Source organism: Acyrthosiphon pisum, chromosome X (genome assembly GCF_005508785.2).
Source record: "Acyrthosiphon pisum isolate AL4f chromosome X, pea_aphid_22Mar2018_4r6ur, whole genome shotgun sequence".
Lineage (NCBI taxonomy): Eukaryota > Metazoa > Arthropoda > Insecta > Hemiptera > Aphididae > Acyrthosiphon > Acyrthosiphon pisum.
This window is the reverse complement of record NC_042493.1, coordinates 60,790,203-60,803,477: the sequence shown is the minus strand read 5'-3', so window position 1 is coordinate 60,803,477 and position 13,275 is coordinate 60,790,203. Positions and strand designations below refer to the sequence as shown.

At 26.8% G+C, this 13,275-nt stretch overlaps 2 protein-coding genes across 2 annotated transcripts in view; one reads left to right on the top strand and one right to left on the bottom strand.

Moving 5' to 3' along the window:
* Nucleotides 1-2,766, top strand: part of LOC100164336 (dimethyladenosine transferase-like) — a 5,009-nt gene extending 2,243 nt beyond the window's left edge. The window contains 5 exon segments of the mRNA NM_001162716.1: nucleotides 123-290; nucleotides 469-604; nucleotides 680-901; nucleotides 2,099-2,205; nucleotides 2,361-2,766. Coding sequence (NP_001156188.1) covers nucleotides 123-290; nucleotides 469-604; nucleotides 680-901; nucleotides 2,099-2,205; nucleotides 2,361-2,403 — 676 coding nt within the window. The 3' untranslated portion in view covers nucleotides 2,404-2,766.
* A 764-nt stretch (nucleotides 2,767-3,530) lies between these two features.
* On the bottom strand, nucleotides 3,531-8,161 carry LOC100568835 (meiosis-specific with OB domain-containing protein). Its single transcript, XM_029487886.1, has 6 exons — nucleotides 7,762-8,161; nucleotides 5,707-5,835; nucleotides 5,265-5,628; nucleotides 5,041-5,194; nucleotides 4,370-4,552; nucleotides 3,531-4,037 (listed from the first exon to the last, which is right to left on the bottom strand). The coding sequence occupies exons 3-6, from the start codon at nucleotides 5,430-5,432 to the stop codon at nucleotides 3,874-3,876; spliced, it is 669 nt and encodes a 222-aa protein (XP_029343746.1). The 5' UTR covers nucleotides 5,433-5,628; nucleotides 5,707-5,835; nucleotides 7,762-8,161; the 3' UTR covers nucleotides 3,531-3,873.
* Between the last annotated feature and the right edge of the window lie 5,114 nt (nucleotides 8,162-13,275).

Genomic DNA, 13,275 nt, shown 5'->3' with positions numbered 1-13,275 from the left:
GGCCCTAAGTATTTTTTTTCTAAATATGTAATACCTGAATATTTAACCAAAATTTATATCAAAATGAATCAATATATTTTTAATGAAACATGGAAATTTATTATAATTTATTGTATACTTAGGTTAGTGGCCGAGTTGAAAAAGCGTGTTATGAACACTCCTTACCAAAATAAATTGCAAATAAGAGTTGGAGATGTCCTTAAATCTGAATTACCATTTTTCAATGTGCTTGTGGCTAATATTCCGTATCAAATATCATCTCCTCTGGTTTTCAAGTTACTTTTACACAGGTAAAGTATTTTGACATTTTTTACTATAAGTTGACACAAAATAAAATTATTTTACTTAAATAGTACTTAAACAAGTGTTATTGATATCATTTACTTAATGTAAAGAGAATAATATAACGCCGTATTCTTGATGCGTACCTTTAACAAAAACAAATCATAACTTTAAATTTCTGTACAGGCCTTTTTTCCGGTGTGCTGTACTTATGTTCCAACGAGAATTCGCATATCGTCTTGTGGCCAAGCCTGGAGACAAACTTTACTGCCGTTTATCAATCAACACACAGCTATTAGCTAGAGTTGATCTTATAATGAAAGTAAATTATAGATTTCTTTTAGTTTTTAAATGTTTATATTTATTACTAAAATGTATATTTTTTCAAATGTTTTAGGTTGGAAAAAATAATTTTAGACCTCCACCAAAAGTAGAGTCCAATGTGGTGCGTATAGAACCTCGTAATCCACCACCTCCCATTAACTTCAACGAATGGGATGGCTTAACAAGAATTGCATTCTCCAGAAAAAATAAAACATTAGGTGCAATTTTTAAACAAAATGCTGTTGCAGTAACATTAGAGAAAAATTATAGAGTTTATTGTTCTTTAAAAAATCAAGTTAGTTAAAAACATTATTTTTATTTTTAGTTTAAGTACTATCCAATGAAGAATTTACTGAAAAATATTTTGAATCAAATTGTATTTTAGGCATCATTTAAAAATTATGCGCGATTGTCACAGGTTCCGTCCGCTGGCCGTCTGGCCACTGGTATTACAATACACACATTTCTTCAATAATGTGATTTCAAATTAAATATATTATACTACTATTACCTAATAATTAATATATACTGAAAACTACTGCTGACGTGGTACATCAACGGTTTAAACAATATTTACTCTATTAGTTTTGAACACTAAGAACAAATTAGAAAGTATATCAAAATTATAATCATACTTGTTTCATAAACACAAATACACATCAGGATAAATATAAACAAACTAAAAATGTTAAATTTAACGATTGAATTTGTAGTATGTATTTGTACTCTGTTCAAGTTCAGAAACACAGTCAGCAATGGACCCCCCCACCCTGCAAGTTAGGTTAGGTTTTTATGCCCTTTAAGAGGATGCTACACAGACATCACGTTAGTCTTACAAATGTGTAACATAGTAAATTTTACGGTCAGTCGATCACGTTTGGCTCTGTTAGTTTAAAAATTAGAGTGAGTTAACCTCTTATGAAATTTAAAGGTAAGATTATTATCCTGGGAATCTCATAGGCTTTTTATTATATTTTAATTTTAAAGCGAGTTAATGGTATTTTAAAATTGTAAATTGACAGAGATAATTAACCCATCATTTTATACACGATACTGGATACACAATATGTTTATCTGTCTATTTGTAAAATATTATGAACTAACAAAAAAAATGTATAATTTATGAATGTAATAAATATTTTCTACCTTTTAAGATTTATTATTTCAATAGGATATTGGTATCAAATTGTAGGAAAATATCTAAACTTGTGTTAATAGATAAATAAAATGATAAGACACTTCAAGGAAATGTGTGTATTGCGGGGAGCCAACAGATAAACCCATGACAATACGTACCATTTTTAAATGTCTACTAATCGAGTAAAGTGACACATAATATTTTCGACTATTTAGTTTTTAGTTATACCAAGTACTAATGATTTAGCTTTTTGTTCTTGGATAGTCCTTTAATAAAAATTTGGTTCAAAATAAAATAGATTATAATATTGCTATGTTTTTTTATAAATATATTAATTATTTATTTTTAAATTAGAAAATAGAAGACGACTTTGATATTAAACAAAAACTGGACGATGTTTTAAACAAAAATGATTTTTGTGATAAAAGAGCAAGAAAAATGGATATTGATGAATTTATTGAGTAAGTAAACCTTTGTATTCATTTTAAATTCAATGAATGGGAAATTGTTTTTTGGCCAGTAAAATAATTTCATATTTTAAAACTATTAATTGATTGAACATTAAACATTTATATTGTATATAATATATACTTAATTTTTTTTTTTATTGTTTTAGATTACTACTTGCCTTTCATAAAGAAGGAATTCATTTTCAATGAACATAAAAAAATCATTTTTTATTTAAAATTGTTACAAATTGGACTTGAAAAATAAAAAAAATTGTTCGAGTACAGAATCAATTTTTTTTTAAAGTTGTTTGCAACTTTAGTAGGATTTATAAGTAATAAAAATTAAGTTTATTTTTTGTTTAATTTATATATTATTAACTCCCCTTTTGTTTTATCAGTATAAAAATATAATAATTTTTTTTGTAGTCTTCCCCAAATAACTAGATGGCTATTTGAGGAACGTGGCTGTTGTTTATCAGTTATTGGTTCCCAGACTTGTTTCTCTGAATAGTAATCACTAATCATTTATAATTTAACAAATTGTATTGAAATAAACTATATGCATTAACCACGTATTCAGTATTGTAAACTAATCAATGAAGCTTATTTTAAAAAGAACATTAGCTCATTTATTGAGTTTAAAGCGTCACCACTATTATTCCAAATTGTCTGGTGAGTGTGCACTGTATATCTGTAAATTGTGAGGAAAAGTTATAAATAATTAAATATTTATGATGGAGTTTAGAGCTAAAAAAACAATTTTTATAGTTGTTTATTAATTATTAAGTATAATATTTGAATATCTTATGAAAATTAAAAAAAATAATAATGGTATGGATTAGGTATACTTTCATGAAGCAATAAACTATTATATGTATAGTTATAAATTATAATGTAATTAAACTTTATCCACTTAATTTTAGTATTTACATGTACATGCTGCTTTGTGAAACTAATTTTTTACATTTAAAATATTTAATTACAAATTATGAAGTCATACTTTTTAAATACAAGAATACATTTTTGAGACTTAAATTGTGCATTAAGTTTAATATATTGGTATACATGATATAAATTTAGATATTGGCCCTTCGTTTTCTATATCTACTACTAAAATTGTTAACTTTTCATCAGGATGGGCTTCTGTTACCACTAATTTTATCATACAGTTAGTGAATAAATATTTCCATTTTAATTCTGTCCTTTGGTTCAAGCTCATATTTTGCAAATAATTTACCTGATAAAAATATTATATATAACTATGATAGATAAGTTTTATTTATTACAATTATTAAACTATTTTTTTAAAGTCAAATGAAATATTTATAAATATTTATAGATAGTGTTTCTACGCTATTGAAAAAAGTATTCCATTATTCTTTCTACATTTTTATTTTAGGAGCATCAATACCAAACTTATTCCTCCTTTTCAATATTACTTACCTCGTTTAATATTTTGGTAGCAACTTGATGATGCAATATACAGTTTTCTAGAGTGCCCGTAGAATCTGTTATTGATAATCGAATATTTAATATACTTTCCAATTCATATGATTCAGTTTCCATTTCAAAATTAGAAGTACATTCTGGATTAAGACACATTAAGTATGTACTGTTCACATTCATACCACATAGATTACTGCACAAAGTGTTTCAAGAACTGTTAATTACAATTTAAATTTAGAATAATAAAATTACTTGCCACTTAGTTAAAACCAATGGAGACAGTCCATCAATATTAAACTTGCTCACAATTGCATATAAGACAGCTGTAAATTGTCTACTAATTTCATTAGACTTCACTAAAACTCGTTTACAAGTCATGATGTCTGTTATAGTTGACACTAAAATGTAAAAAAATACTTATAATATTAGTTGGACAGAAAAGTATTCTAACCTAAATATGAAATTTTTATATTATGCGTATTAGATAAATATAATAAAATTTCTAATATGGTGTAATCGGTAACTATTATAGAGTGATATAATTAAATTTTAAAATATTTACATTATGTAAAAATAATAAAAAGAAAAACTATAATATGCATGTTCGTTATGTAGGAAATATATTAGAAATCAACAATAGTACAATATGTACAGTATAGAACCACATATTTTCCTTCAACCCTATTAACACTTAATAGTTACTATAACCATAAACATAAGTATTAATTACAATTGGGAATGTTAATGTTTAATTTAGTAGACAGGCCAGTCAAGTGTGTATTTGCGTAATTTTTTAAATCGTTAGCTTCATTTGTAATTGGATCTTCGGTAATAATTGTTTTATTGGAAACAACAGCTGTCATGCTCTTTTTAAAAACATTCCATTCCAAGTATAAATTTGAGAAAGACAAGACTAAAATACAAAAATACCAATTAATTATGTTTTTCTTTTTAGTTTAAACTTAATGACATGCTTAGTTAATTTATAGACATTATTGGGACTTGTGAGTTATGGCAGGTTATACTAATATAACTTTGAGTTAAATTAAATTAAATTATTTAAAAAGTACCAATTAACTGAAGTATGTGGTATTATACTATTATAGTATAAGACAATATTTTCATAAAAATATCATCAAATAATCTTTCAATGAAAAGATGATATTATATACTTAAAAGTTAAAACCTATTTGATAGTTTTACACTAGATAAATATACATATATATATATTTGTTAGTAATAATAGTTAATATATTTGAATTTATCTTATTGCTATTTGTTATTGATGTTTCAATACAAAAAAAAAATCCTTTAATACCTAGGTATATTTAATGAAAAGAAAATGTTTCCTCATTTAACTCATAAGTCATGACTTAACAGTATAATTTTATATTTAATTACTTGTTTTTTTTGGTATCCATTGTGCAGCTCTTTCTGATAGTTCCTTATCCCAAATTCTTACTACAAGTGTAGGGTTTGTTTTGTCCATGACAATAATTTCTTTTAAGAACGCTTCCTTGCCAATTTTGGTTTTTATTAATTTAGTTAACTTTACCTTGATATTAAATTAGATGTTAAGTATTATTTTTGTATTTTTGATAAGTTGTCAGTTGATAATAACTTACACATCTTACTGCAGCCAACAAACAACAAAATTTCCCACTCATCTCTTTTCCACTAGAATGGATATCCTCAATATTAATATACATGTGTCGTGGACAAGTAGGAATTCTGAGAAGATATTTATACTTCAAAGAATCATGAGTATCATGTAGCAACATTTGAGATGACATTTCATTTAATGTTAAATAGAATGGGCTAAATATTTAATAATATGAAATTAGATGGGTAGGTTAGGTTAGGTATACATACAATATAAATAACCATTTATGTCATTAAGTTTATTAGTTTATATTTACCTAGAACTTTTTGGCATATATTTATCTTTGATACCCATGTTATAAGTAACATTTGAATTAACTAAGTCAACTATAAGCATAAATAAATAATTTCAAAAACTTACAGACACTATCTAATATATTATATTGCATATTATTTTATATTTACCAACATCTCCAATTTTAAAATTATTATATAAACGTGTAGTATAATCATTAGAACCCCAAACACTTATATTAACCACATCTTCTGGAGAGTCACGTATTGTAAACGAAAAGACAGATTTTTCTCTATTATCTGTTAAAAAATATATAATTAGGTACACATTCATATTTTTAGTTTTTTTTTAAATATATAAAATATTTATTTATATTATAATAATTAATAGTACATATATATTTATAATCAATGTTTATAGGTACTGATTTATTTTTAATAGTTTTAATTATAAAATAATAAATAAAACATTTAATTATTATGAATGAAAAAAAAATTGTTTCAATATATGCGTATTGTTTAGGTTTTAGGAAGGTAATACTATACTTACATTTAAATATGATTTAGAAACATAAAATTATACATAAATCATTTATTGAAATTTAATATACCATTATATTTGTGTTTATTGTTTTATGTTAACAGAAAATAGTTTGCTCTAAAATGATATTATTTTACCTTGTTTTGATACAATTACTTTAGGATTTTGTTTAGCTATAATAATCCCAACTACCAAAATGTTTGTTGTTCCTGGGAAAATTGAATTAAGCTTCAGTTTCATAACACCGGTATTCATTTTTTCTAATTATTATTTAGTAATTCTAAAGTATCTATATAACCTAAACAGCATATTTAATATAACTATGATTAGATAACATATTTAATATTATGTAGGTAGAAAATAAATAAATATAAATTTGGATTATAGGTAGCTTATAAATTATAGAATACCTAAGAACGGAATATTTAAGAAAATTATTCTGAAGTGTTCTATGTGTAAATGTGTTAATACTTTTTAAATTAATGTTGTTACTGAATAAAATAAATTGATTTATAAATATTGGATGCAATCAAAAATTAACTTAATTACAGGATGATTTACCAGACATATGCTCATCCCCATGTTCCCATGGGCCCATGTTCCTCTCTAATAATGAATTTGACTAATTTAGATTTTTAGAGTTCTTAAATATAGGTACTCAAAGACATTATTGAGGAAAAAAGGCAGTGAGCTTGCTTGGTGAATCATCGATCATCCTGTACAATTTTATTATATCTTGACTCAATGGTTCAACACACCTATTTATGCATATATTTTTATAACGCAGGTATGAATAATTAAAATATAATTATTGAAACTTATTTGGAAAATCTATAAACTTTTTAGTGTTTTAATAATTAAACCACTAAATTTCTATATTGCTTAACGTCTTTTTAAATGTTTCTTTCAATATTTAGCTCATAAATTAATTTAATTACCAGTAACATAATTTTTCAATTTATAATAAATAATATTAATAGGTTACTACATACAAAATATAAAGGCATATAAAACTGAGCAGTGGCTCAGAACTTACATTTACAATGACATAATTTCATATTTAAGTATTTACCACAACCTCACAATACTATAATAATATACATTATTTACTTATAACAAAGTTAGGTACCTATAAGGTAAATACAATATGGCTGAAAAAGGTTGAGCCGTGGCCCAAGACCTTAGCCCAGACCTGAGCATAGACTTCGGCCCTACTGCCACCACCCCTTTGAATATTTGACGCGGCTATGTCAAAATTGAGCCTTACGGCCCGCCACTGAAACTGAGAGATTCAGATTTTAATCAACTTTGAAGACAGATCTGTGTCTTCCCAATAGGTTAGTATTTTTAAAGGTATTTTAATTTTTCTATCAAAATTTTGAATCTGCGCTCTGCATTCCAAATAACCCAAATAGCTACACTATATTTTGTGTTAATTATTTAACTGTTTATATGCCACCACAGCTGTTACTAGGTAGGTACCTATAATATTTAGAAACATATCCGGCGTTAACGACAAACATTATAGGTAGGTAACGTTGTTGGCATTGGGCATAACATTGTAAGGATTTAGGTACCTACCTACTTATAATAATACTTATAATTTTGGTATAAATACAATCAAAATATTAAAATATAGTATAATCAATGGCATTGGTATATACCTACGACATAAAATTACTTACCGTTGCTTTTGGTGCAGGATTCTCGCAGGTCAGTTTCACACCCGTTCCGTACGGATATTAAAGTTATAATTTAGAATACAGATCGATGTATAAATCTTAGCTCGAGGCATGTGGTAGGTTAGGCCAACAAGTTCAATGAATTCGAACTTTAAACGTCAAATGTCAATAACTTGGTTAGCTTACCTACCTCACGATTCGACAAGAAAATTAACGGATTTTGTAATGAACTTTAAAAACCGTACCGACCGCGACGCAGCTTTGGTATAATATGTGCGGATGAATGGTAGTGAACCGGATACCGGAAACCGGACTTATCGAGATAAATAACCAATAGATCGGTCGATGACCGGACTTTTCACAGCGTATTTTTTGTCGTTATCTATGTACATTTTAAATGTCTTCGGTCACAGTTTATTCCTAAATAATACTTAAGAGTACCTACCTACTCCTTAAACTGTGCTTCAGTCATATTCTAGCATAGAAGACTATGTATACTTTATAATATATTATATATAATACCTACATTATAATATCTATATTATAGGGTTACCATATTTTATTTGGCAAAAACCGGGACAACATTTTTGTTATTTTTTTTTGTTAATGATTTTCTGATGATACAATATAGTTACTAATTAGTAACACCATTGATTATACATAGTACCTATGTATAATCAATGGTAACACACATTATGTAGTAGGTATATAGATAATCATATTTGAAGCTTTAAAAATTAAAAAATACATTATAAAATATAACATTTTTAATCTGTGTCCGATGTGTTGTCCGTCGGTAGAAAAGTCTGAGTTGTTTGATACTTTACTGAACTATATACTTTTTGAAGCAATGTTTTCTTGGCGAGTTTTTACTCGTAAAATTGACTACCTACAAGAAATGTTATCAAAACTTGTTTTAATTATTAATGAGGCCTCAACTGTCCTTATATCTAATTTTTTCCATGTGCTATTCATTAATGAAAAGACACGTTCGACTGCTGCATTTGAACCAGGTAATGAGAAAGAAAATTCAACAACTAATAATAGACGATCAAATGTTATATTAAGTTCTTTAAAATGTTTAAATGCTGATAACCAACGTTCTTCGAGTGATATTATGTTATGCCATTCTTCACTTTGTTCTTTGAAATATTTTTCGAACATTTTAAATTGATCAAAAAAATCGTTTTCGTCAATATAAATCGTATTACAAGTTGTAGTTAATAATCGTATTGAATTCTTTGCATTACTCCAAGTGACAATTGTTTTTGGAGTGAGTGTCACCCATAACAAATCTTTTAATTTGAAATTATGATGGTTTGATTCAGACCATTTGTAAATGTAATCATAGCAAATTTCATAAAAACGATCACATTTACTGTCAAAATATCGTTTATTTATGTGTCCTTCTTTTTCAATTTCCTTTAATAAGTTTTCAACTTCAGTTGGCAAAAATATGTTTCTTCTCTTTTATTCTTAATTATATTTAATACATTTTCAACAAGCATCATAATTTCAATAGCTGATAAATGTTGGCTCTCAATTTTCTTAACCGGGCCAAACCGGGGCGTATGGTAACCCTAATCTATAACCTTGTTTAAACTATAAATCATTATGAATTACTACACGTACGACGTAGGTTACCAACTACATTCATATCATGGCTAATTAATAGTATAATATTTTTGGATATTTTATGCGTTTATAATATTTTATGATCAGAAATTAGTTTTTAAAAAATTAGGTAGTAAAAAATATAATTAAGCTCTATAAAAAAGGTTTAAGTTGAAGTGACTATAATAATTGACGTACCTACTAATACAAACAAACACACACAACGTCAATATACCATTGTATGTTTGTATTATACTGTAATAATTTATTATGTTTTGAACTTTGATAAAATAACCTATTGGTTTTTTTTTTTTTTAGTTGTCGTTTAATAAATTAGATAGGTACCTATTGTTATATATAGCTGGATCATTATAATATGTATAGGTAGAAGTATGCAAGAGATATCAACGTCTTCATCGTTTATTGCCAAAATACGTTATGCTGAGTGCCTGAGTCCTGAGTCCTGATCATGAGCTAAAACTTGTTAATTTACCTTGTTTTCATAAGTGCCTATAGACAATACCTAATGACTAATGATTGTACGGAATCTAAAATATAATTAAATGCATTTAAAAAGTTTGAAAGAAATAATAGAAAAATGTTCACAACATTTTTCTCGAAGAATAACATATTAAAATACCGGAGAAGTTGCTCTACTAACTGCTTTATTGTAGATTTTGAGTGAACCTCGTCATTGAGTACCTATATATAGGTATTATAAAGTATATTATATTAAATTTTAATTAAACGATAGGTCGTTGCAAAAAAACTTTTCTGATTAGTGAGTGGAGACGGTTGTCAGTCTTATTTCTTAGGATATTTTATAATTTATTTATACGAGATAGGTATTATTTGTTGAAGGTTGGGTATGTTGAATTTATTTTAGCCATAAACCTAGAATATACCTATTACCTATTATATTATTGTCAATATCGCGTACAGCGTAGAATGGTGTGAATAGGTCCGTGATATAAAAAACTTAAATTAGTCAAAATATTTTGAAAATGTATTGCCCAGTACGTTATGGAATATATAAAAATGTAGAAAAAAACAATACATAATGGCAAAAAGTTTAAATTCTCTCAATTTAATATTATTTTAATAACAATTGGTAGGTACCTATATAATAATAAGACGTAATATCTAGCAAAAATCATTATATGAAAAATTCAAAAATCAATATTTTAGCAAATTTAAATTTAAAATGTCTACGAAAAAATGTTGGGCCCATCAATTTATTATATTTTATAAGATGGTGTAATTAATTTAAAATAAATAATGATACACTAAAAATTGAATAAACAATTTCGATATTTAGTCTCGATAATTTTTGCCAGTTGCCACATGCATCATGATACTGCCAAAGAAAACCATTTTCATTTAAACGAAAAGCTATTCTTTTTTTACACAAATACTAAATAAGTATTATTTAAAGAGATAAATTATTATATGTAGGTACCTACTATGAATTCTTGGTCAAAATATATTATTTTAAAGAATAAATAACTCTTGACAAATATTTTGCAACTGATCTAAATCGACTAAATAGTTTCTTACTCCAAAAGGCCAAAATAATATCCAATATTTTTTTTTTAATCCGTAGAAATTTCATGTCAATGTCGCTTGACGCTTGTAAATATCAGAGTAGATAGTGACTAATCTACCAGTGTTAGTATATAGGTACATAAGGTACTAGTGTTTTTCGGATAAGAATTTTCTAAAAAAGCTATCGAAACGATTGTAAAATATATATAAATCACATATTTTTATTACAAATGTACCTATTATTGTTTTTAAAAATACTTTCCAAAAAACGAAATAAAAATAAAACAGATAAGTGGAAGTCTGCTGAACAGTAGGTTACAAGTGGATGGCTGTAATGGATGCTGTTAAGTTTGAGTTCAATGATATAGGTAATATAAATGTATACGAAAAACGGTTCTGAGCGGATATGGTTTGTCAGCCTAGGATATTTTATATTATATTAATACTGTGTTTTTATATTTTATGGTTACAGGATAACCTACTTACCGGGAGGCTAGTTTTAAATTTTCAATCCTTAGCTATAAATATTGAATATTTTATAAATTTTTAACTAAAAAACCATTTTTAAATTTTAAATTTGATACATTTTGTCCAAATTCGAAATTTAAATGCTTATAAAAAAATTTAGAGTTTATGCCTATATATTTTTAATATTTTTCAACTGTTATTGTTACAATATATCAGTAGCCTTGTATTACATTTTCAAGCTTTTTTACCCAACAAATACAATTTTATTGACATTTATTTACAAAAAAAAAACTAATAAAATTGGAAACTGAAAATGTCCGCTAACAGCTCAAAATACGTGAAAATATTTGGAAATTGTTTGCGGTGTATAGAAAATGCTAATATAAACATTGTATCTATGGTAATTTGTTTTAGGGCTATACCAAAAACCAAAATCGATTTGGTCGAAAACCAATTTAGCGTAAAAATTCGGGGGGGGGGGGGGCGCATAAATCGGGAAAGTAAAAGCCGGGAATATTTTTAACAGGAACAATAACATACAGTAAAGTATTAGCAAGAAAATTATTACACATGAAACTGATATTCTGGAAATATATTTTGGGGAAAATATTATTCAGGAAATTATTCTCTGGAAGGATATTACGTATCAAAATTAAGTTCAGGAAACATTTTTTTGGTAAAATATTTTTCAAGAAAGTATTGAACTGGAACAATATTACATAGGAAAATGTAATTCTGAAAATATTTTTCAGGAAAGTATTTACTGGAAAGATATAACACAATAAAATTTCATTCAGAGCAGTTTTTAACTGGAAAAATATTAAACAGGAAAGTATATAACTGGAAAGATATTAATAGGAAACTGAAATTTGGGAAAATATGTTTTTGTCGGGATTATTCAAACACAAGGAGCAACATATAGGCAACTCTTGAGCCATGAGATAATCTTCCTCGCCTGCCACTTGTCATAATACCTAGGTACTTGTATGTATGTAAAAAATTAATGTGGCCAGTACTGGTTTGGTCTATAGTCTATACTCTATACTCATCTATACTGTAAGTTTCTAAAATAGTATACGATCTACCCAGCTCAATTTTTATGTTTAATATATTATAATTAGGTACTATTAAAAATGTGAGGCTGGGGAATTGTGTTAAATTTTGAAAACACAAATTTTTTCAATACAATCGTTCGTAATTTGTTTGGTGTTTTTGAAACTCTTTGAAACGATTAAGCAGAACATTTTGAGTTAACCAAATTTTACACATTTCTCTAGCCTTAATTTTGAAATTCTGATCAGTTTTTAGTTTTCCTTAAAATTGACTCTCTACGGATCTAGACAAATTATTGAAATTAGGATAACCCACAAACTTTTCGGTGTACCCAATCGTTTGTAGAACGTTTAAAATATTATCATTTCTGTATTATTCGAGGTCTTGAAAAAAAATTACACTTTGATAAGTACATTAATTCAACACAGCACAAACTTTACGTTTGAACGCAGATTATTATTTGTCTTATAACATTTTTAATACCCAAAATATTATGTGTTGCCTATATGTAAATACAATACCGCATAATATACATGTATACAGTATGCAAATATGGCAGTTCTATAATAGTTAGGAAAATTTACGTCCATATTTCTCGTAATCCAGTTTAATGAACACTTCAGCGAACTCCTTTCGTTGTTTGATCAGCACGCTGGGCAAATATTTTGTACCGTATATGATTTTTGCGATGGTATACACTAAATTATGTTGTTCTTCGTCTGTATCGTGTGACGAAATGTTCGACAAAACATACACTATAACTTTTCCGCTAATATCGGACACGCACAAGTGCTTACCGTCCGCTGTAAATTCTAAGCCGGTACACTTTTGATCGGG

Excerpts from the sequence above, each read along its gene's own strand:
- LOC100568835 (XM_029487886.1), bottom strand. The coding sequence starts at position 5,432 with ATGTCATCTCAAATGTTGCTACATGATACTCATGATTCTTTGAAGTAT. Across the intron at positions 4,553-5,040 it reads ATGGATACCAAAAAAAACAA|TCTTGTCTTTCTCAAATTTA; the intron begins GTAATTAAATAT and ends TTTGTATTTTAG. Across the intron at positions 4,038-4,369 it reads AAACATTAACATTCCCAATT|TGTCAACTATAACAGACATC; the intron begins GTAATTAATACT and ends TTTACATTTTAG.